General features: G+C 41.8%; 1 protein-coding gene across 1 annotated transcript; it reads left to right on the top strand.

The window, feature by feature from the left end:
- Nucleotides 1–6,338: 6,338 nt before the first annotated feature.
- LOC122625512 (eukaryotic translation initiation factor 3 subunit I-like) lies at nt 6,339–11,905 on the top strand. The gene is made up of 5 exons (XM_043805606.1): nt 6,339–6,362; nt 6,628–6,809; nt 6,893–7,046; nt 11,525–11,679; nt 11,752–11,905. The coding sequence occupies exons 1-5, from the start codon at nt 6,339–6,341 to the stop codon at nt 11,903–11,905; spliced, it is 669 nt and encodes a 222-aa protein (XP_043661541.1).
- Nucleotides 11,906–14,495: the final 2,590 nt, after the last annotated feature.

Raw genomic sequence — 14,495 nt, 5'->3', positions numbered from 1 at the left:
TTGTTTTTCTGCGGCACGCTTCGGCTGCTATCCTACTATCAGATTACTTGGATTATGCATTTGTTTCGAAAGTAAACGCTGTTACTTTGACTTTGCTGATATCCACATTAACACAAAAATGCACCGGTTCACTTATTCTTTGTTTATTTGTTTTGCCGTTTGCGTTTCAATTATGCACGTATTGGGGTTGTGGGATACTGGATACGATTCTTTTCAGGGTATGCTAATGGTCCCGACTCCGCTGTATAGATCTTTTGCACATTTTTACTAGATTCAATAGTGCCAGCAATATTAATAAAGCGGCGATGAACTCCACGGTATGCTGCACACCTGCTATTTCCTCTTTGTGGTCGACGACCTTCACCGTGTTGATCACATTGGCGGTGTTGTCGGAGACTTTAGACTCCTTGCTGCCCATCTTGAGACTTCTATAAAATTATGGTTTTTCTTCAAGCGTGTTCCTTGTATTGGTATTGGATCCTTCCAGAATACGTCCTATTATTTTAACGGATATTCGCCCGGGTATTGACTTACGGGTATTCACCTGGTATTGACCTACGGGTATTCACCCGGGTATTGACTTACGGGTATTAACCCGGGTATTGACTATTTTATCGGTGGGCCACGGACTTTTTATACCGGCATAGAACTTTTCTGATCTATCGGTGTTCTATGCCAAGTGTTCCCACCTAGGAGTCATATTTCTAAATTTCCCCTATTTTGGGAGTCAATACCCTTGGTGAACTGTGCCCGTAACTGGAGTAGGTTTTTATACCCCTTACTCGTAGAGTAAAAGGGTATACTAGATTCGTTGAAAAGTATGTAACAGGCAGAAGGAAGCGTTTCCGACCATATAAAGTATATATATTCTTGATCAGGATCAATAGCCGAGTCGATCTGGCCATGTCCGTCTGTCCGTCCGTCTGTCCGTCCGTATGAACGTCGAGATCTCAGGAACTACAAAAGCTACAAAGTTGAGATTCAGCATGCAGACTCCAGAGACATAGAAGCAGCGCAAGTTTGTCGATTCATGTTGCCACGCCCACTCTAACGCCCACAAACCGCGCAAAACTGCCACGCCCACACTTTTGAAAAATGTTTTGATATTTTTTCATTTTTGTATTAGTCTTATAAATTTCTATCGATTTGCCAAAAAACTTTTTGCCACGCCCACTCTAGCGCCCACAAACCGCCCAAAGCTGCTACGCCCACACTTTTGAAAAATGTTTTGATATTTTTTCATTTTTGTACAAGTCTTCTAAATTTCTATCGATTTGCCAAAAAACTTTTTGCCACGCCCACTCTAGCGCCCACAAACCGCTTTAAAAATACCGGTTCTCAATCTATATTTTCTAAATATGTAAGTGCTCGGTTAAATTTTACCGTGCTTAATGCTCAGTGTTATAAGAATTATTTAAACCGTTGTAAGTTCCAGTTCGCACAGGATCCCAAACAGTTTTATAATTTCGTTAACACTAAGTGCAAAACAACTAGTTACCCTTCCTCGCTATTTTTTGAAAATACTTCGGTAACATCGGATCAGGCAATAGCCGATCTATTTGCCAAGTTTTTTCAAACCACATATTCTACGTTACCTCATTCCGAACGACCTTACTCTTACGCGGTATCAAAGTCAAATTTAATATTCTGTCCCACTTTAAACGAAAGCTCACTGCTTTATGATCTTCAGCGAGTTAAGCCTGTCTATTCGCCAGGTCCCGACGGAATTCCTGGCTGTGTGCTTAGATTCTGTGCGGAAGCCTTGTGCAAACCTCTACTAAAACTGTTTAGCTTATCTCTAGAATCTACACAGTTCCCCCAAATATGGAAGGAGTCCTTTGTGATCCCTCTCTATAAAAAAGGTAGCAAATCGGATGCAAGCAATTACAGAGGAATCTCCAAATTGTCTGCTATCCCTAAGCTTTTTGAAAACGTTATCACTCCTCATTTGCAGCACCTTTGTAGGTCAATTATTTCACCATGTCAGCATGGTTTCATGAAACGCAGATCAACAACTACTAACCTTCTGGAGCTAACCTCCTTCGTAGTACAGGGTTTCAAAAATAATCTTCAAACAGATGTCATTTACACGGATTTTAGTAAAGCATTCGACTCTGTTAATCATTCACTTTTGATAAAAAAACTTGATTTATTAGGTTTCCCTGTTGATCTCCTAAATTGGATTCTAAGTTATCTGAATGGCAGGACGCAACGGGTCCTCTTTAAAAATTCTCTTTCTTGTATTCTCCGAGTCACATCCGGTGTCCCACAAGGGAGCCACCTAGGTCCTCTCCTTTTTACCTTATTTATTAACGACCTTCCCTTAATAATAAATCATTCGCGTGTACTAATGTACGCTGATGATGTAAAATTATGCTTGCAATATAAGGACATTTCTCGCCATTTGGACTTACAATCCGATCTAGATTGCTTTCAAACATGGTGCCGTGATAACGTATTAAACTTAAATGGCTCTAAGTGTAAAGTTATGACCTTTTGTCGTGCCAACTCAATGCACGCAACTTACACTTTAAGTGGGTGCTCTTTGGACAGAATAACACATGTTGATGATCTTGGTGTTCTTCTGGACCCTAAACTTAAATTTCGTCTATTGTCAATAAGGCCAGGGGTGTGCTTGGTTTTATAAAACGGTGGTCTAAGGAATTTGATGATCCTTACATGACCAAAACTTTATTTATTTCTCTAGTCCGTCCGATCCTCGAGTATGGATCACCTGTTTGGAGTCCACAATATGAAGTTTACTCGGACCGCATTGAATCTTTTTACTTTTTGCCTTACGGCGCCTTAATAGGGATGCAAACCGTAGATTACCTCCTTATTCGAGTAGATTAATGTTAATTAACTTACCCTCCTTAGCTAACCGTAGAACGATGCTTGGAACAGTCTTTATTTTTAACCTTATTCGTGGTGAAGTGGATAGTCCCGACTTGGTTAGTCGGCTAAACTTCACTGTTCCAAGCAGATTTACTAGAAATTACGTACCTTTAATTTTAAATCATTGTAGATCTAACTATGAGCTGCATGATCCCTACAGAGTATTATGTTCTGACTATAATAGATTCTATCCTATTATCTCTAATTCTGACTCTCTGTCGTTTCTAAAGCGATCCATACTAACATACTTAACGAATTCTTAGATATTACTACTAGCATACATATATTTCCTCGTCCTTTACTGTCTTCTATATCGCGTCTATCTTCCCGCGATTCGAGCCGTACGATACACGGCAGCGCCCCTCGGTCGGTTGGGCGGGAGGTGTGGCCGTGGGACTCGCACGTAAGAAAAAAAAAAAAAAAAAAACCGCACCGCTAAATGAGTTACCTATCCTCTTTGGACTCAACCTTATCGAACGACCACGCTACTTGGCCTAATACGTTGGAAGCGTGAGCCACCCTCAAATTATATTTACGTTAATTACAAATAAACGGCGATCGGAACTTAGTTGCTTGATATTATAACAAGGACACGCATTCTTGATTTAAGGAATTATTTTAAAACCGATTTTTCTAAGGACAAAACAAAAGACTTACGATTTTAAAGGGAAGATAAACAAAAGTGATCTCAAAGTCATGCCTCTATTCTGAACCATTTATGCGCATTCTCAGTTGCAGAAGTTGGGGACTTTAAAATAGACTAAATGGTAAAAGAATTATTATGCGTACGCTAACTTTACTTAAGTCCAATATTCTATATATAGTCAAACTAATCAGGACATTAAAAGATGGAATTTATGCCTATTTTTCGTTGAAACTAATGACAATATTCCTTGAAAAATATGACAAATCCCACCGTTGGGAGCCAATTCTGTTACGTAGGTGAAATCGTGCCTGTGTCCTGGGTAGGGACTCAGGCCAAGGGAGGGGCATCCGATTACCGTTCGTCATTCAGCAGTCCTCACTGCCCCATAAGCTGTAGCTTGATGGTAAAACGATCGGGCAATGTTTCAGCCACGTTCCCTCCCCTTCATGCGTCCGCATGCCTGATGGATCATCGCGGGCCGCGCAATACGATCCCCTTTTGTCAAGGTTGTCCGTCAAACGTTAAGTCATCGTTTTTGACCTACTCCACTTCTCGCGTCAGCACCCCTTCTGGAAATGTTTACCTACTCATTTTGTTGTAGTTAAAATAATAGAATAATTTTTATTGAGTAATAAATTGTTGGTTAGTGCCATGTGTAATGTGTAATACAAAAATTAAAGGCTAGCATACAAAGATTATAAGAAGTTGACTAAAATTGTTTTTAGCGGGGAGTATCGAATTCATCACCAGGCAACGGTGCGCACGTCAACAAAAATTGTTGGCTATTCACGACTACAAACGTCGCTCTGAGGGCTTTTGTTTTTGCATAACTTTTTCTATCAATGAAATACATTGCTTGAAATAGGCTAACAATAAAATATTTTTCTCTATATCTGACACCCTTTGGTTACCACTGTTACAAAAATATACTTATATTTACCAATTGTGTGAAAATATAATAAGCACGAGAATATATTCATATATAAAAATATAGAGAAACTCGTTCCGTCAAACTTACCCCACTTTAATCCGAAGCGATGAGATATCGACGCGTTGGATTATGGGTGTTGCTATATATATAGTGATGGAGTTATACATATACATTCGTGCACCAATAATTTGTAACCGAACAATATGAAAATATACACAAACAAATGGAAAAAAAAATACACTAAGTAAAGGTCGTCTTTCTTTAGATATATGAATGAGTGAATGAGTTGTTTTTCTGCGGCACGCTTTGGCTGCTATCCGACTATCAGATTACTTGGATTATGCATTTGTTTCGAAAGTAAACGCTGTTACTTTGACTTTGCTGATATCCACATTAACACAAAAATGCACCGGTTCACTTATTCTTTGTTTATTTGTTTTGCCGTTTGCGTTTCAATTATGCACGTATTGGGGTTGTGGGATACTGGATACGATTCTTTTCAGGGTATGCTAATGGTCCCGACTCCGCTGTATAGATCTTTTGCACATTTTTACTAGATTCAATAGTGCCAGCAATATTAATAAAGCGGCGATGAACTCCACGGTATGCTGCACACCTGCTATTTCCTCTTTGTGGTCGACGACCTTCACCGTGTTGATCACATTGGCGGTGTTGTCGGAGACTTTAGACTCCTTGCTGCCCATCTTGAGACTTCTATAAAATTATGGTTTTTCTTCAAGCGTGTTCCTTGTATTGGTATTGGATCCTTCCAGAATACGTCCTATTATTTTAACGGATATTCGCCCGGGTATTGACTTACGGGTATTCACCTGGTATTGACTTACGAGTATTCACCCGGGTATCGACTTACGGGTAGTCACCCGGGTATTGACCTACGGGTATTCACCCGGGTATTGACTTACGGGTATTAACCCGGGTATTGACTATTTTATCGGTGGGCCACGGACTTTTTATACCGGCATAGAACTTTTCTGATCTATCGGTGTTCTATGCCAAGTGTTCCCACCTAGGAGTCATATTTCTAAATTTCCCCTATTTTGGGAGTCAATACCCTTGGTGAACTGTGCCCGTAACTGGAGTAGGTTTTTATACCCCTTACTCGTAGAGTAAAAGGGTATACTAGATTCGTTGAAAAGTATGTAACAGGCAGAAGGAAGCGTTTCCGACCATATAAAGTATATATATTCTTGATCAGGATCAATAGCCGAGTCGATCTGGCCATGTCCGTCCGTCTGTCCGTCCGTCTGTCCGTCCGTCTGTCCGTCCGTATGAACGTCGAGATCTCAGGAACTACAAAAGCTACAAAGTTGAGATTCAGCATGCAGACTCCAGAGACATAGAAGCAGCGCAAGTTTTTCGATTCATGTTGCCACGCCCACTCTAACGCCCACAAACCGCCTAAAACTGCCACGCCCACACTTTTGAAAAATGTTTCGATATTTTTTCATTTTTGTGTCAGTCTCCTTAATTTCTATCGGTTTGCCAAAAAAATATTTGCCACGCCCACCCTAACGCCTACAAACCGCCAAAAGCTGCCACGCCCACACTTTTAAAAAATGTTTTGATATTTTTTCATTTTTGTATTAGTCTTGTAAAATTCTATCGATTTGCCAAAAAACTTTTTGCCACGCCCACTTTAACGCCCACAAACCGCAAAAACAGTGAGTGTTGTGTGTCCTGCGCACTTTCACCATCTGAGTAACGGGTATCAGATAGTCGGGGAACTCGACTATAGCGTTCTCTCTTGTTTTTTCTGTGACCTATTGCGGTCGGTGAACTGGTCATCGGACACTCGTTTTTTGTCGACTTCCATTTTCTTTGTCGCAATCCGTCTGACTCAAAGCGATGATAGTACCCCTTTCCCTGTACGTAACAGGCTCAATGTGATCGATGCGTTTACGCATGGAATAACATCGCAAAAGAAAATCGTACGGCATTTATTTTAAGTGATTTTCTTTCCCTGTTCTCATCAGGCGCCCATAAACGTGTGGCTTCGACACACCATACTCTGCTGACTGCGAAAGCCGGGCTATTATGTAAAGATATATGTTATCGGTTGTGATCTGTTTTTTTTCTTCAAGAATGCCTCTGCTACTCTTCAAATACAACTCGTACTAGCACCGGTATCTAGTAGTGCCACGATAATGGCAACATTGCCATCTGGGACATCCGCAAGGGCCAGAAGGTGGTTGACTCTGGCACGGATCACAGCGCTGGTATCAACGACATGCAGTTGAGCAAGGATGGCACCATGTTTGTCACCGCCTCCAAGGACACCACCGCCAAATTGTTCGATTCTCAGTCTCTTATATGCCTGTAGACCTACAATACGGAGCTACCTGTTTACTCGGCGGCCATCAGCCCAATCTTGGATCATGTCGTGCTGGGCGGCGGTCAAGATGCCATGCCAAGGCTGGAAAGTTCGACTCGCGTTTCTTCCATCTAATATACGAGGAGGAGTTCGCCCGACTCAATGGCCATTTCGGACCCATCAACAGTTTGGCCTTCCATCCGGACGGCAAGAGTTATGCCTCGGGCGGAGAAGATGGTTTCGTGCGTGTCCAGTCATTCGATAGTAACTACTTTGAGAACATCTTCAAGTAGTTTGCATCTAGTAGTGGTTAGTACGTTCAGTGCCGGTGAACTGGACCTAACCACTTCACCGGCGACATGTTCGTTTGCTTAGGGAACTTTCACATAACAGATCAACAACTACTAACCTTCTGGAGCTAACCTCCTTCGTAGTACAGGGTTTCAAAAATAATCTTCAAACAGATGTCATTTACACGGATTTTAGTAAAGCATTCGACTCTGTTAATCATTCACTTTTGATAAAAAAACTTGATTTATTAGGTTTCCCTGTTGATCTCCTAAATTGGATTCTAAGTTATCTGAATGGCAGGACGCAACGGGTCCTCTTTAAAAATTCTCTTTCTTGTATTCTCCGAGTCACATCCGGTGTCCCACAAGGGAGCCACCTAGGTCCTCTCCTTTTTACCTTATTTATTAACGACCTTCCCTTAATAATAAATCATTCGCGTGTACTAATGTACGCTGATGATGTAAAATTATGCTTGCAATATAAGGACATTTCTCGCCATTTGGACTTACAATCCGATCTAGATTGCTTTCAAACATGGTGCCGTGATAACGTATTAAACTTAAATGGCTCTAAGTGTAAAGTTATGACCTTTTGTCGTGCCAACTCAATGCACGCAACTTACACTTTAAGTGGGTGCTCTTTGGACAGAATAACACATGTTGATGATCTTGTTCTTCTGGACCCTAAACTTAAATTTTCAGACCATATTTCGTCTATTGTCAATAAGGCCAGGGGAGTGCTTGGTTTTATAAAACGGTGGTCAAAGGAATTTGATGATCCTTACATGACCAAAACCTTATTTATTTCTCTAGTTCGTCCGATCCTCGAGTATGGATCACCTGTTTGGAGTCCACAATATGAAGTTTACTCGGACCGCATTGAATCGGTTCAAAAGAACTTCTTACTTTTTGCCTTACGGCGCCTTAACTGGAATGCAAACCGTAGATTACCTCCTTATTCGAGTAGATTAATGTTAATTAACTTACCCTCCTTAGCTAACCGTAGAACGATGCTTGGAACAGTCTTTATTTTTAACCTTATTCGTGGTGAAGTGGATAGTCCCGACTTGGTTAGTCGGCTAAACTTCACTGTTCCAAGCAGATTTACTAGAAATTACGTACCTTTAATTTTAAATCATTGTAGATCTAACTATGAGTTGCATGATCCCTACAGAGTATTATGTTCTGACTATAATAGATTCTATCCTATTATCTCTAATTCTGACTCTCTGCCGTTTCTAAAGCGATCCATACTAACATACTTAACGAATTCTTAGATATTACTACTAGCATACATATATTTCCTCGTCCTTTACTGTCTTCTATATCGTGTCTATCTTCCCGCGATTCGAGCCGTACGATACACGGCAGCGCCCCTCGGTCGGTTGGGCGGGAGGTGTGGCCGTGGGACTCGCACGTAAGCAAAAAAAAAAAAAAAAAAAACCGCACCGCACCGCTAAATGAGTTACCATTATATCTGCGCTCCTATCCTCTTTGGACTCAACCTTATCGAACGACCACGCTACTTGGCCTAATACGTTGGAAGCGTGAGCCACCCTCAAATTATATTTACGTTAATTACAAATAAACGGCGATCGGAACTTAGTTGCTTGATATTATAACAAGGACACGCATTCTTGATTTAAGGAATTATTTTAAAACCGATTTTTCTAAGGACAAAACAAAAGACTTACGATTTTAAAGGGAAGATAAACAAAAGTGATCTCAAAGTCATGCCTCTATTCTGAACCATTTATGCGCATTCTCAGTTGCAGAAGTTGGGGACTTTAAAATAGACTAAATGGTAAAAGAATTATTATGCGTACGCTAACTTTACTTAAGTCCAATATTCTATATATAGTCAAACTAATCAGGACATTAAAAGATGGAATTTATGCCTATTTTTCGTTGAAACTAATGACAATATTCCTTGAAAAATATGACAAATCCCACCGTTGGGAGCCAATTCTGTTACGTAGGTGAAATCGTGCCTGTGTCCTGGGTAGGGACTCAGGCCAAGGGAGGGGCATCCGATTACCGTTCGTCATTCAGCAGTCCTCACTGCCCCATAAGCTGTAGCTTGATGGTAAAACGATCAAGCAATGTTTCAGCCACGTTCCCTCCCCTTCATGCGTCCGCATGCCTGATGGATCATCGCGGGCCGCGCAATACGATCCCCTTTTGTCAAGGTTGTCCGTCAAACGTTAAGTCATCGTTTTTGACCTACTCCACTTCTCGCGTCAGCACCCCTTCTGGAAATGTTTACCTACTCATTTTGTTGTAGTTAAAATAATAGAATAATTTTTATTGAGTAATAAATTGTTGGTTAGTGCCATGTGTAATGTGTAATACAAAAATTAAAGGCTAGCATACAAAGATTATAAGAAGTTGACTAAAATTGTTTTTAGCGGGGAGTATCGAATTCATCACCAGGCAACGGTGCGCACGTCAACAAAAATTGTTGGCTATTCACGACTACAAACGTCGCTCTGAGGGCTTTTGTTTTTGCATAACTTTTTCTATCAATGAAATACATTGCTTGAAATAGGCTAACAATAAAATATTTTTCTCTATATCTGACACCCTTTGGTTACCACTGTTACAAAAATATACTTATATTTACCAATTGTGTGAAAATATAATAAGCACGAGAATATATTCATATATAAAAATATAGAGAAACTCGTTCCGTCAAACTTACCCCACTTTAATCCGAAGCGATGAGATATCGACGCGTTGGATTATGGGTGTTGCTATATATATAGTGATGGAGTTATACATATACATTCGTGCACCAATAATTTGTAACCGAACAATATGAAAATATACACAAACAAATGGAAAAAAAAATACACTAAGTAAAGGTCGTCTTTCTTTAGATATATGAATGAGTGAATGAGTTGTTTTTCTGCGGCACGCTTCGGCTGCTATCCGACTATCAGATTACTTGGATTATGCATTTGTTTCGAAAGTAAACGCTGTTACTTTGACTTTGCTGATATCCACATTAACACAAAAATGCACCGGTTCACTTATTCTTTGTTTATTTGTTTTGCCGTTTGCGTTTCAATTATGCACGTATTGGGGTTGTGGGATACTGGATACGATTCTTTTCATGGTATGCTAATGGTCCCGACTCCGCTGTATAGATCTTTTCCACATTTTTATTAGATTCAATAGTGCCAGCAATATTAATAAAGCGGCGATGAACTCCACGGTATGCTGCACACCTGCTATTTCCTCTTTGTGGTCGACGACCTTCACCGTGTTGATCACATTGGCGGTGTTGTCGGAGACTTTAGACTCCTTGCTGCCCATCTTGAGACTTCTATAAAATTATGGTTTTTCTTCAAGCGTGTTCCTTGTATTGGTATTGGATCCTTCCAGAATACGTCCTATTATTTTAACGGATATTCGCCCGGGTATTGACTTACGGGTATTCACCTGGTATTGACCTACGGGTATTCACCCGGGTATTGACTTACGGGTATTAACCCGGGTATTGACTATTTTATCGGTGGGCCACGGACTTTTTATACCGGCATAGAACTTTTCTGATCTATCGGTGTTCTATGCCAAGTGTTCCCACCTAGGAGTCATATTTCTAAATTTCCCCTATTTTGGGAGTCAATACCCTTGGTGAACTGTGCCCGTAACTGGAGTAGGTTTTTATACCCCTTACTCGTAGAGTAAAAGGGTATACTAGATTCGTTGAAAAGTATGTAACAGGCAGAAGGAAGCGTTTCCGACCATATAAAGTATATATATTCTTGATCAGGATCAATAGCCGAGTCGATCTGGCCATGTCCGTCTGTCCGTCCGTCTGTCCGTCCGTCTGTCCGTCTGTCCGTCCGTATGAACGTCGAGATCTCAGGAACTACAAAAGCTACAAAGTTGAGATTCAGCATGCAGACTCCAGAGACATAGAAGCAGCGCAAGTTTGTCGATTCATGTTGCCACGCCCACTCTAACGCCCACAAACCGCCCACAAACCGTAACGGGTATCAGATAGTCGGGGAACTCGACTATAGCGTTCTCTCTTGTTTTTTCTGTGACCTATTGCGGTCGGTGAACTGGTCATCGGACACTCGTTTTTTGTCGACTTCCATTTTCTTTGTCGCAATCCGTCTGACTCAAAGCGATGATAGTACCCCTTTCCCTGTACGTAACAGGCTCAATGTGATCGATGCGTTTACGCATGGAATAACATCGCAAAAGAAAATCGTACGGCATTTTTTTAAATTGATTTTCTTTCCCTGTTCTTATCAGGCGCCCATAAACGTGTGGCTTCGGCCCACCATACTCTGCTGACTGCGCAAGCCGGGCTATTATGTAAAGATATATGTTATCGGTTGTGATCTGTTTTTTTTCTTCAAGAATGCCTCTGCTACTCTTCAAATACAACTCGTACTAGCACCGGTATCTAGTAGTGCCACGATAATGGCAACATTGCCATCTGGGACATCCGCAAGGGCCAGAAGGTGGTTGACTCTGGCACGGATCACAGCGCTGGTATCAACGACATGCAGTTGAGCAAGGATGGCACCATGTTTGTCACCGCCTCCAAGGACACCACCGCCAAATTGTTCGATTCTCAGTCTCTTATGTGCCTGTAGACCTACAATACGGAGCTACCTGTTTACTCTGCGGCCATCAGCCCAATCTTGGATCATGTCGTGCTGGGCGGCGGTCAAGATGCCATGCCAAGGCTGGAAAGTTCGGACGGCAAGAGTTATGCCTTGGGCGGAGAAGATGGTTTCGTGCGTGTCCAGTCATTCGATAGTAACTACTTTGAGAACATCTTCAAGTAGTTTGCATCTAGTAGTGGTTAGTACGTTCAGTGCCGGTGAACTGGACCTAACCACTTCACCGGCGACATGTTCGTTTGCTTAGGGAACTTTCACATAAACGCGAGGACGAAACGAAACAAAAAAAAATAAAATCCACTCCGTATATATCCACATAGCAAATCATATCGTGCAAAGAGTTTCTGCACCCAGGCGCTTTTCTGTTGGACTCGCGGCTGTCTCCCGGTTTGCTTTGGAATTCTTCAAAAAGGACCCCATCGGCAATACGTCCTTGCATGTCTGACCGTTGGATCTCATTTACTTTTCTACTTCGCATCGGTTTTCCATGGTTTTTTAACCACCGATCCACTCTGAACCCCACCTTTTTCAGCTCTGCCACAGATCTTACTGGGGACGTCAAGAATAAACCACCCATTTGAGAGTTCATGTTGTCCTTTAAAAGCCCAACAAATTCATCCTCGGCGATCTAGTGTTTCATTTTAAGGTGCAAGTTGTGCATGTCGGAGACATAATCGCTGAAGGACTCGTTATACCCTTGTTTTGTCTCCATCAATTCTTTGACCTTCATTAAGTTACTTCCAGTTGTGGAAAAAGCCCGTTTCATTTCCATGGTAATCAAAATCGTAATATTCAGCTCGATTCTCCATTAGTTGCCAATACCACTTGCTTGCTGCTCCAATCAGCTGACTATGGAATTCTCTGAAGACTTGATGTCGACTTATTCCATATAATTCTTGTAACCGTTCCACACGGAATAAAATCTTTCAACGGTCATACCGCGGCCGCTTCCGTCTAATTATACCCGTTACTCGTAGAGTAAAAGGGTATACTAGATTCGTTGAAAAGTATGTAACAGGCAGAAGGAAGCGTTTCCGACCATATAAAGTATATATATTCTTGATCAGGATCAGTAGCCGAGTCGATCTGGCCATGTCCGTCTGTCCGTACGTCTGTCTGTCCGTCTGTCTGTCCGTCCGTATGAACGTCGAGATCTCAGGAACTACAAAAGCTAGAAAGTTGAGATTAAGCATACAGACTCCAGGGACATAGACGCAGCGCAAGTTTGTCGATTCATGTTGCCACGCCCACTCTAACGCCCACAAACCGCCTAAAACTGCCACGCCCACACTTTTGAAAAAGGTTTTGATATTTTTTCATTTTTGTATTAGTCTTGTAAATTTCTATCGATTGGCCAAAAAACTTTTTACCACGCCCACTATAACGCCCACAAACCGCCAAATACTGCCACGCCCACACTTTTGAAAAATGTTTTGATATTTTTCCATTTTTGTATTAGTTTTGTAAATTTTTATCGATTTCCCAAAAAACTTTTTGCCACGCCCACTCTAACGCCCACAAACCGCCAAAAACTGCCACGCCCACACTTTTAAAAAATGTTTTGATATTTTTTCATTTTTGTATTAGTCTTGTAAAATTCTATCGATTTGCCAAAAAACTGTTTGCCACGCCCACTTTAACGCCCACAAACCGCAAAAACAGTGAGTGTTGTGTGTCCTGCGCACTTTCACCATCTGAGTAACGGGTATCAGATAGTCGGGGAACTCGACTATAGCGTTCTCTCTTGTTTTAAGTTTAATTTATCTAGCCGAACACCCTTTGGTGCTGGCGCTTGAAACGTAAGACTACGATCTAACTCGGGGTGAAATTGGTGACGGGTCTCTGCTGCTACGCATTGTTCAGGTATCTGCTGCGGAGTGGCCGTTCGTCTGGGCTCCCTCAATCGATGCATCTGGCTGTTAAAAACTCTTGCGACACTTGTTCTGGTGTCGGGGTGTCTTGATGCCGCAGAAAGCTATCCGTGGCGTTTCTGGGCAATCTAGGTGGTGGAGCCATCCTTGGTTGTTCCGTAAAGGTTTGTGCGGCTTGCAACTCAGCCACTTTCTTCTTTAGAGCGTTTATTTGCGCGCTAATTTCCAATTGAGTATCCCTACTTTGTCTCACTAAATCCATCAGGTCTTTCTCACGCCTATCGGCAGCATCTGACCGGTCTTCCGCACTTGCCTGGTGCCGCGAATGCATGCTGGAGCGAGCCTTAGGAGGTCCTAGTGGTAAATCCATTCCTCCGGCTGCTTCATCCGTTGTGTTGTCAATCTGATCGGTCAAGTGTCCTACCTCCTCCAGCTGGTTTTCAAAGTTTTCAAGACTCTCTTGATTAAGTGCCCCATATAGTCGGGAGGTTTCTCCGCACTTGCACTTCCCGGTGCATGACTCTCTTCTTGTGTTCGCGATCGGGTTACTTGTAGTGTGCGCATATGTAATATTAAGAACAATAAGTATACAAACACATGGCAACACTTTGTTGCTATGTTTATGTCAATAAGCCTCAAGACGAATGTAACATGATCGTCCACTTGAGGCTACAAACTATAAGTGCATGGTCAGCATTCCCACGCCGGCCAAGTGCACCATACATGTGTGCATAACTCACTCTCGCTATAAACATAAATATATAAGATATACATAAGAGAGACCCGCTCCGCGGCTGGCGTAACCGGCAGCGCAGCTACGCGGTTTAGGTTTAGTTGAAATATTCTTAAGATGGAATGAGCAGAGTCTTGTGAATCACTGAACG

This window comes from Drosophila teissieri, unplaced genomic scaffold (genome assembly GCF_016746235.2).
Source record: "Drosophila teissieri strain GT53w unplaced genomic scaffold, Prin_Dtei_1.1 Segkk118_quiver_pilon_scaf, whole genome shotgun sequence".
NCBI lineage: Eukaryota > Metazoa > Arthropoda > Insecta > Diptera > Drosophilidae > Drosophila > Drosophila teissieri.
Note: the sequence above shows the minus strand (reverse complement) of the source record. Positions and strands in the feature narration are given on the sequence as shown.

What these genes read in the sequence shown, in the direction of transcription:
- LOC122625512 (XM_043805606.1), top strand. Translation starts at nt 6,339, where the DNA reads ATGATAGTACCCCTTTCCCTGTAC. An exon ending in TCTCAGTCTCTTATATGCCT is followed by an intron (nt 6,810 to 6,892) that starts GTAGACCTACAA and finishes GCGGCGGTCAAG; the next exon opens with ATGCCATGCCAAGGCTGGAA. An exon ending in AAGGACACCACCGCCAAATT is followed by an intron (nt 11,680 to 11,751) that starts GTTCGATTCTCA and finishes TGCGGCCATCAG; the next exon opens with CCCAATCTTGGATCATGTCG.